This window comes from Gavialis gangeticus, unplaced genomic scaffold, assembly GCF_001723915.1.
Source record: "Gavialis gangeticus isolate Ggan-Ray unplaced genomic scaffold, GavGan_comp1, whole genome shotgun sequence".
NCBI lineage: Eukaryota > Metazoa > Chordata > Crocodylia > Gavialidae > Gavialis > Gavialis gangeticus.
In genome coordinates this window covers 36,824,214-36,833,952 of record NW_017728994.1, presented here as the reverse complement: position 1 = coordinate 36,833,952, position 9,739 = coordinate 36,824,214, and the positions used below count along the sequence as shown (strand labels likewise).

The window sequence follows — 9,739 nt, the reverse complement described above, 5'->3', positions numbered from 1 at the left end:
AGCGAGCAAAACACTGGCTTGCATCTGTAGATGCTTCTCAAGCAGATCCCAAGACATCAGTTTCCCTCTGTACTCGGCCTTGGTGAGGCTGCAGCTGGAGTACTGTGTCCAGTTTTGGGCTCCACAATTCAGAAAGGATGTGGAGAAGCTTGAGAGGGTGCAGAAGAGAGCCATGTGCATGATCAGAGGTCAGGAAAACAGACCTTATGATGAGAGGCTGAGAGCAATGGGGCTATTCAGCCTGGAAAGGTGCAGGATCAGGAGTGATCTGATGGCCACCTATAAGTTTATCAGGGATGCTCATCAGGATCTGAGGGAACCTTCCCCATGAATGTTGGTTATGGGGTTACAGTGCCAAAAGAAAACACAGGAAACCTGTAGGTAGCTTTGTTTTTCAGTTTGCATATGTTTGTGATGTTTTCCATATTTGATATTGTCTTCCCTTGTGAGTGATCAAAATAATCCCTTTTGGGTACCTGCATTGTGTTGGTGAGGAAAAAGGTCTCCATGACCTTGATTGTGGTTTCCTTTTTAATACTCTTTAAAATGCAGAGCCTTAGTTCTGACTCACAGGTAAGAGAAAGGAAAGCAAACAAATTAGCGCTTGAATTCAGATGAAATTCACTCTTGATCAGAAAGCCAACACCTAGCCTATGCACCCTTGGTCCCATATAAAACCTATTTTAATAGGTTGAATTCTGAACAATAAAAACAAACTGAAAATCCAGGGTATAAATTAAACTGTGCTGTGCACTGTTGTTTTATTGCTTCTTGTACTACAGCATTAGAATTAAAAGTGGGGGAAAGATCATCTGTTGTGAAATTCAATAACCCTTTAAGTTTTAATCAAAGGAGGTTCTTTAATAGGCTTTAAGGGAGCAGAGAGCTTTGCCTGTCCTTTTCAGAAATGTGTTTGGGATTAAGCTGGGGGGTTGCCATTTGTATGCTTTAGTGGGGGTTGCACTATTCTATTCTAGTTCTTAAACTTCCCTCCTCACTAATAGCTGGACTCTCCTGACTGTTTTATTTAACTAACTAGCTTGAAATAAAAAGTAGTGACTAGGGCAATAGTGTCCTGCTCATTTCGGGGGGGTAGACTAATCTCTGTTTTCAGGGAAAACTACAGTGTCCATTTGTTTCATAGATTTCATAGCCATTAGGGCTGGAAGGGACCTCAGGAGATCATCGAGTCCAGCCCCCTGCCCCAGGGGCAGGAAGTCAGCTGGGGTCAAAGGATCCCAGCAAGATAAACATCCAAATGTCTCTTAAAGGAGTCCAGAGTAGGAGCTTGCACCACCTCTGGCAGCAGTCTGGTCCAAGTCTAGGGGGCTCAGATAGTAAAGAAGTTCTTCCTTATGTCCAGACTGAAATGGTTTTGGAGAAGTTTGTGACCATTTGACCTTGTCACCCCTTGGGGCGCTCTGGTGAACATGTGTTCCCCCAGATTCTGATGTACACCCCTTATGTACTTATAGGCAGCCACCTGGTCCTCCCTGAGCTTGTGCTTTTCCAGGCTGAAGAGTCCCATAGCTCTCAGCCTCTCATCATAAGGCCTGTTCTCCTGCCCTCTGATCATGCAGGTCTCCTCTGGACTCTCTCAAGCTTCTCCACATTCTTCTTGAATTGTGGAGCCCAAAATTGGATGCAGTACTCCAGCTGCGGCCTCACCAAGGCAAAGTACAGTGGGAGGATGACATCCTGGGATTTGCTTGAGAAGCATCTGTGGGTGCAAGTCAGAGTTTTACTCGCTTTACCAGCTGCAACATTGCATTGGTGGCTCATATTTATCTTCTGGTCAATCATGACCCCCAAGTCTCTTTCGGCCATGGTGCTAACCAGCGTAGCACTGCCGAGCCTATAAGCATGCTGCGGGTTTTTCTTCCCAAGGTGGAGTACCTTGTATTTTTCGGTGTTGAATGCCGTCAGGTTTTTGTCAGCCCATTTTCTGAGCCTGTCAAAATTGGCCTGGATCACCATCTTGTCCTTGGGTGTGGATACTTCCCCCCAAAGTTTAGTGTCATCGGCGAACTTGGCCAGTCTGCTTCTGACACCAATGTCCAGAACATTAATAAAGATGTTAAAGAGTATAGGCCCAAGGAGAGAACTTTGGGGGACCCCACTGGTCACGGCGCATCACGATGATTTACTTACATTGACTACCACTCTCTGGGTCTGACCTCAGAGCCAGTTCCCCAGCCACTGGACTGTAATGTAGCCAAGGCTGCAGTTGGCCAATTTTTCTACGGGATGATCATGGGATACCAGATCAAAGGCTTTTTTAAAATCAAGATATATGACGTCAATCTCTTCTCCCTTGTCCAGGTGATATGTCACCTGGTCATAGAAGGAGATGAGATTGGTCAGGCAAGACCTACCTGCAACAGACCTGTGCTGGCTATCCCTCAGGATGTTGTCATCAGCCAATTTGTCAAGAATGATCTCTTTGATAATTTTTGCCAAGATCTTCTCCAGAATAGAGGTCAGGCTGATGGGCCTGTAGTTTGCCGGATCTACTTTCCTCCCTTTCTTGAAGATAGGCACCACATTGGCCTTCTTCCAGTCTTCGGGCACTTCGCCTGAGTGCCATGAGTTCTCGAAGATCCATGCCAGTGGCTGAGCTATAATGCTTGCCAGCTATGGTGCTTGCCTTAAGTACCTTGGAGTGTAAATTGTCAGGGCCAGATGACTTGAAGGTGTCCAGTGTCTCAAGGTGTTCTTTCACATGGTTTACACTGATGAAGGGTAAAATTTCTCCCTCTCCCGGGCCATCCCATACCGTATTGAGCAGGGCCGTCCCCTGGGGTTGGTGAAAAACTGACAGAAAATACCCATTAAGCAAGTTGGCTTTTTCCTGGGTGTTGGTTGTCAGTTGTCCCATATGATTTAGCAGGGGTCCAGTATTACCCTTGCTTTCTCTCTGGCTCCCCACATATTTAAAAAAGGACTTTTTATTGCCTTTGATGCATGTAGCCAGTTGGAGTTCAGTCGCAGGCTAGGCTTTCCTGGTTTGCTCCCTACAGGTCCGGACCAGTGCAGAATGCTCCTCCTTTGAGGTGGATCCAGTCTTCCATCCTTTATAGGTTTTTCTTTTTAGATTCATGAGGTCCACAAATTCCCTGCAGAGCCAAGGGGACTGCTGTGCTCTTTTGCTGCCTTTCCTCCAAGATGGGATAGACATTGCTTGTGCTTCCAGGATTTCTCCCTTGAGGAGCAACCACTCATTCTGAATTCCCCTCCCCTTCAGACTGTGGTCCCTTAGGGCCTTACCAACAAGACTTCTGAGCTTGTCAAAGTCAGCTTTCCTGAAGTCGAGGACTTCTGTATTGCTGACTGACTTGCCAGCTTTACAGCGGATGGTGAAGGTGATCAGCTCATGGTCACTATCTCCCAGCTTCCCTTCAACTGTTAGGTCACTGATTAAGTCATCCCCCATTGCCAGTACCAGGTCGAACAGCGTTTTGTCTCTCATTGGTCCATAGACTTCTTGAGTCAGATAGAGCTCATCCATGCACATGAGGAAGCTTTGCAACCATTCGGATTTGGCTGAGTGCTCTTCCCATGAGATGTCTGGGTAGTTGAAGTATCCCATGACAACCATGCACCAGGAGCATGCAGTTCCTTGGCGAATTCCTGGTTGAGCTCTTGATCATGGCTAGGAGGTCTGTAGTAGACTCCTACCATTGTATCCTTTGTGCCATGTTCACCATGGATTTTAACCCAGAGAGTCTCCAGTTGTCCACCCTGGGTGCCAATGTTGGCTTGCAGGGATGTGTAACTTTCCTTGGCATAGACAGCTCCCCCCCTCAACCACCCCTTTTGTCTACACAATCTCTCCTGTACGAAGTATAGCCATCTATACCTGTGGCCCAGTCATAGGTGGAGTCCCACCACATCTCCTATGAGATCATAGCCATTCTTGTTTAGCAGGAGGACTAGTTCTTCCTGTTTATTCCCCAAGCTCCTGGAATTGGTGTACAGGTACATAAGTGTTCCATTGGGGGCCCTTGTCTTCACTATGCATCATTGGAGGGCTGGGGTAGAGGTTGGTTCCCTTGAGTGCCTTAGGCTGCTGGATTTGCAAAAGTTGCCCAGTGGGCTTGCTGTGGCGGTAGTCGCCCCATCCTCTGGCGGGTTTAGTTTAAAGGCCAGCTGAGCAGGTCATCCAGTATAGCTGAAAAGAGCCTCCTCCCCAGTGCAGTGAAGTAGAGGCTGTCTCTTCCCAGCAGACCACTGACTCTCTCACCAAAGTGCGAACTGTGATCATGTAAGCCGAAGCCTTCACAATGACACCAGCGCCGCAGTCTTTGGTTAACTACCTCGATCCTCCTCTCCCTCCTCAGCCCATAGCCTGAAAATGTGAGGATCGAGGAAAACACCACCTGTGTCCCCAACCCCTTAAGCCCTGCTCCCGAAGCCCTGTAGTATCTCATGACCCGGCTGGGATTGCTCTGAGCCATGTCATTTGTGCCCACATGGATAAGGAGCATAGGGTAGTGGTCAGTGGGCCAGATGAGTTTTGGGATCCTCTTGGCTATGTCCTGGATACGGGCTCCCAGGAAGCAGCAGACCTCCCGGGCTAAGGGGCCGGGGCAACAGATTGCATCCTCAGTCCCCCTCAGGAGGAAGTCTCCCATGATGACCACTCTATGAGTAGCCTTAGGGAGAGCAGGGATGGTAGCTGTGGCTGAGCCTGCATTGCCTGCAGGAGCTGGCAGCTCTGCAGACTCAACTCAGGCTGCAAAAGGTTCGTACCTGTTGCAAAGCTCCAGAGGGGAGCGGACCCTGGTGCAGCAGGCCTTGGGGCTGTTGACCACCTTGGTCCAACCCCCTGGCTGGACAGTATGGGAGATCCTCGAGTCCTTCTTTGTCTTGGAAGTTGACCTTGGTCTACCCTCCACCTCCAGGGTGTGAAGGGCCTGGCAGTAGGAGTCTATCTCCTGCTCGCCATCCCTGATGGCACCCAGTCTCTGAACTGCAGCCTGGAGCTCCTCTATCTGGTGCCCCGGGAACTCCCAAGTGGAGCAAACCTCACAAGGGAAGGTAGCCATGCTTCCGGTCCCATGTGCCTGGAAACGTGCCAGGCAGCCCCCACAGCCAAGAGCCACAGGCTCCATCTGTGTTGAGACTGGAACCATGGGTTCCGTCTGGGTGGAGACCTCTGAGGTGCCAGAGGGGGAGGCCTCAGACTCTGAGGGGACCCTCGGGGTGCAGCGCATGCCCATCCACACTGTGCTGCAGTAGTCCATCCAGCTACTGCTGTGACTACCTTCCTTAGGGCTCACTGGCAGGGCCTCAGGCTCTTCCGTTCACCCTCCTGCGCAAACTCCCACACTAAACTCATGCACCAGGCCCAGAAGCACGCCTGTTTGTGTGTCCTGTTCAAGAGGCTCTGGTCACATGGTTCCCTGGGGGGCTTGGTGAAGTAGGAGTAGGCCAGGGGGAGTGACCCTCCTAGGCTCCGTTCAGCTGTCCTGCAGCTGGGCTATGTCCGTCCCACAGGGGCCTCTGCTTACCTCCGAGTAGGTTGGGGCTCATTGGGTGTCCTGGGGTCCTCTTGGGGGGTCCTGGGCTCACAGGGGTGCAATGAGCTTCTGCCCATGTGTCTCTCGCCGGAGCGGGGACCTGAATGTGATGAATTGTGATGAATTTATCTTCTGAACAAAAGCACTTAACAAGTTGAGCTAATAATACCAAAATTATTGTGAAAAGAGTAGAGCCAATCTTTTTGGTAGGCATGCCATAAATTAGCTCCACACCCTCCCTGAGGGACAGTCTGATCCTTTCCCCTGCTGCCTGCTTCTTGTCCTGTGCTTCCTGCCTGTTCTGTGGCTTTACTTTCAACTTCCTATTATGTGCTCCCTGTCCAATCTGCTGTTCTGTTTTCTATTCCTTGCCCTATCTGCTGCTGTGCTGCCTGACTCCTCCCTGGTCTTGTTGGATAAATGACCAACACACGGGTTCGGAAAACCAAGGCTCATTGCATAACATATGGATAACTGAGGCAAACTTAGCAGTTTATATAAAGATTAACTGATACTCATTCATACCATATACTCCATTAACACCGTTCTCACGAAGTCTCCTATCCATGGAACTTGGAGTTACACTGTGGTGGCCAGTTGCAGGCTTCCTCAAGGTGATGTTCAGTTGAGAGGGGTGCCGGTTGCAATTCTCTCAAAGTGCGGTTAGGCTGGTGTTGCTGGTTAAGGTGTTCATCCGGGCTTGGCCTTCACTGCCCTTTTATCTTCATGGGGCAGACTTCAATCGATGCCTGGAGACTCCTTTACCAATCACCACTCAATTTTTCATTTGAGCTTATCTTTTGGACTCTCTTACTGGTTAGACATTGTTTTTACATTCCAGTCTGTTTTTCAGTTCTTATTCGTATCATCTCCACATTCTCAGACCACCACCTGCACTTCATTCTGATGGTTATCTCTGTTTACTCCAAATATTTCATAGTGGTCTGTTTAATACCTGTTACAATCATCCAACTATCAATCATACACCCACAGCACACATTCACCCCCCCCCCCATTGCTTCTTTTTCTACAAAATGGAAGTATGTTTAAAATAGCAGCTTAGCATAAGCATAACCATAGCATAGATATAACATATTCTAAAACATAGTCTAACAGTCTACTGTATTCTCAGCACAGAGTCTTCCTGTGACACTTGTGGCATGCATGCCACAGGTTGACTATCTCTGTTGTAAAGTACAGGCAACCCTTGCTTAGTGCTCTTAATTTGTTCCTGAAAAACTAAGTGTTAAGTGAAACAAGCGTTAAGTGAAACTGAAACAATTTGACGACCCAAGATGGTGACCACGATTGTTTTTAATGACCCAAGATGGCGACCACAAGCCTTATAACAAAACTCGCTGAGCGCTGTTGGGTATCAATTTAAAATGAGTGTTATACCAAAATAGCACTAAGTGAAATAGCATTAGGCGGGGGTTGTCTGTATTTGTCTTTGTCTCCTGTAGATGTATGCACCCAGGAAAATGTATATCCAGTGTAGCAGCTATATAGGCTTATAAGTGAATCATATTGAAAAAACTACAGTACTGATGCTGAAGAAGGGTTTGTAAACTATCAAATTCCTGGTGTACTTTAATAAAGATTGTTTGTTTTCCAATAGGTTGGCTGGTGGATACAACTGGCAGCTACACTGCATCATTCCTTCTCTGTGGATTTTCTATGATATTCAGTTCAATACTACTATGCTTTGCAAGACTAGCAAAGAAAATCAAAAGAACACACTTGAGGTCACTTGCCAAAGATGCTAATATCAAGCAGCAAATTTGGACAAATGGAACAATAGCTTATTCTGTAGCAGGTGAATTAGACCAAAAGGATGTGGAAATGTTGGCCATTGACACAAACAGCTACTGCAATAGATGACAGGTATCATCAAGTTTCTATAGAAAACACTGCTATGACTAGTGGCTGCATGTATTGGAAACATCTCCATCGAAAACATATTTCCCAATAAAACAAAAGAAATAAATCATCTATCAACCAAATTTTCTGTCATATTTTAGTAGTATAAAAATAGTCAAATAAAACCAAGGAAAGCTCTCCATTTACAGTGTCTATAGGATGATTTCTAATTCAATAATGCTGGCTCCACAGATAACAAAAATGAACTACTCAGGTAATTGATCATAATCAGAGGTAATTTACATGACAGTCAAGAAGCAAAACTGATAGAATTTATGGTGAAACAATTTTTAAAACAGTGCCTATGAAATATGCTTTTCAGTGTTAATCAGGGGACTAGTTTAAAAAAGTTTGAAATTTATCAGCAATTGTCAAACTCTTTGAAAACAACTACAATAATCACTGTCATTGTAAGAAACTGCTGGAAAACGGTATTCTATTTCGCATATATTATTAGCTGAACAAGTCTCTGAAGCAGCTTTAATTTACATGGTGCCTAAATTTTCTGTGTAACTCGAATGTGTTTTTATATGAAACACAGTTCTCATGACTTTCTCCCCAACTCTGTTGATCAAATGTTGCCAACACCAATATGAAAGTTCCCTGGAGCCTCAATTTCTGAGGGATAACGTTCCAGCCAAGCTCTTTCAGACAATATCCTGTGCTGCTGTTCCATGTCTGAGAAGGTCTGAGGAAGTCCGTGACTGCCTACCAGCCTGGCTTTGGAGATCAGAAGGCTTAGGCTGTCTTTCCAGTGCGGTAATGCATGCAGCTGTGCAGATGTACATGTAAAGCGGCTGAAGCAGATGCTGATAGGCTGGAATGCATATCTGACGCAGAGGCAGATTGTGTGGCCTGCATACTCCACAAGATGGCAAATCTCCCCTTGTAAAAACAGCAACCACTAAGGAAATGTGGGGATCAGTGCTCACAGACAGCTGAGGAACCTCCCTCTCCACATCTCACTAACAGCCACAGCCTGCTGTTGGAGGCAGATAAGCACTCAGGATTGTAATGACAGGTTCTTCTCTGTCAAGTTCAGTGGCCCAGATCCTCAGTCGGTGCGTCGGCTGTGTGGGACAGGAGACAACAGCTGATCTTGGATGCTTATTGAAGCTCATTGTGTTGGGAAAGGAATACAGTTGCAGGCTTCATAAAAGCCATTGAAGGAGTAGCTTGAGGACTATATTAAATGATGGTACACTTAAACATTTCCCAAATGTTGATGATATTACAAATGGGTGCCACTCTGATCCCTTCCCCATGCCTGATCTGCTTCTTGCCCTGTGCTCCCTGCACAACCTGCTGCCCTGCTTTCTGCTTCCTGCCCTATCTGCCAGTGTGCTGCCTGTACCCTCACTTATCTGCCATGTGCCACACACAGAGGCTGGCTCTACCAATTCTGGTATGCACTGTAGGTTGGCCACCTATGATTTAAAACAAAAGTAACAAATAAAAAGATACAGCTTTGGGGCACTACACCAGTTTTGGACAGTTTTTATGAATATATGTTTGGCAACCAGACCTGTTTTTCATTCCCAATTTAGTATAAATTATTGAGGCACAGTTTGGTTTTTTCTCAGTGGTCAGACAGAAAGTATTGTAAATACAAAGAGCCAAATCAGGTTTAATTGCCTACCTCAGGGTGTAGGTCATGCACTATGTATGCTTAAAGGTAACTGTGGCAGTGCACGTTAAGGGCTGGAGCAGGTGCCTGCCACTTCGAGAGCTGGAGCAGAATGAGTGGCAGCCTGCAGGTGACTGCAGAGGAAATCAAGACATCTCTGATTGGGGCTGAGCTGTAGGGCCGTGGCATAAGAGCAGGCCCCGGCAGGCAAAGTCGGCAGTTGCTGTTGGGATGCTGCTGTGATAACATCTCCAGCTTAAAATCTGCTGCTCCCAGGTAGCTGCTGCTCACGACACCAGCCTCCCCGCATGTTGAGAGAATTCCAACCTGGCTAAGCTGATGCTTACAACACCCTGGTGGTAAGGGAGGAACTATGGGGATGGTAAGAGGTTCCTGGGGGGCCCAGTGGGGTCCTGAGTCCCACAGAGAAGGCTTGGGCCTAGAGAGAACAAGGCCCAGCCCAGAACCAGGGCTCACAAGTTGCAGGCCTACACAGGGGCTAGGCATGCCCCTGATTTATAACAGGCAGAGGTGAGGCTGGGGTGAGCCCAGTTGAGGGTGGAGCTGTGGTATTAAGATTTCTGGGGCTCTAAGCAAGCCCAGTGTGAGATGGCTGTATGGTGAGGCCCAGAAGGGGACACCTGCTGCCTAAGGAGGTCAGCTGCTGCAG

At 47.3% G+C, this 9,739-nt stretch overlaps 1 protein-coding gene across 3 annotated transcripts in view; it reads left to right on the top strand.

Moving 5' to 3' along the window:
- SLC16A12 (solute carrier family 16 member 12) overlaps positions 1-8,921 on the top strand; it is a 51,134-nt gene extending 42,213 nt beyond the window's left edge. For all 3 annotated transcript variants that reach the window (XM_019502585.1, XM_019502584.1, XM_019502587.1), the window contains one exon: positions 7,141-8,921. In XM_019502585.1, coding sequence (XP_019358130.1) covers positions 7,141-7,403 — 263 coding nt within the window. In that variant the 3' untranslated portion in view covers positions 7,404-8,921. The remainder of the gene's footprint in view (positions 1-7,140) is intronic.
- The last annotated feature ends 818 nt before the right edge of the window (positions 8,922-9,739 follow it).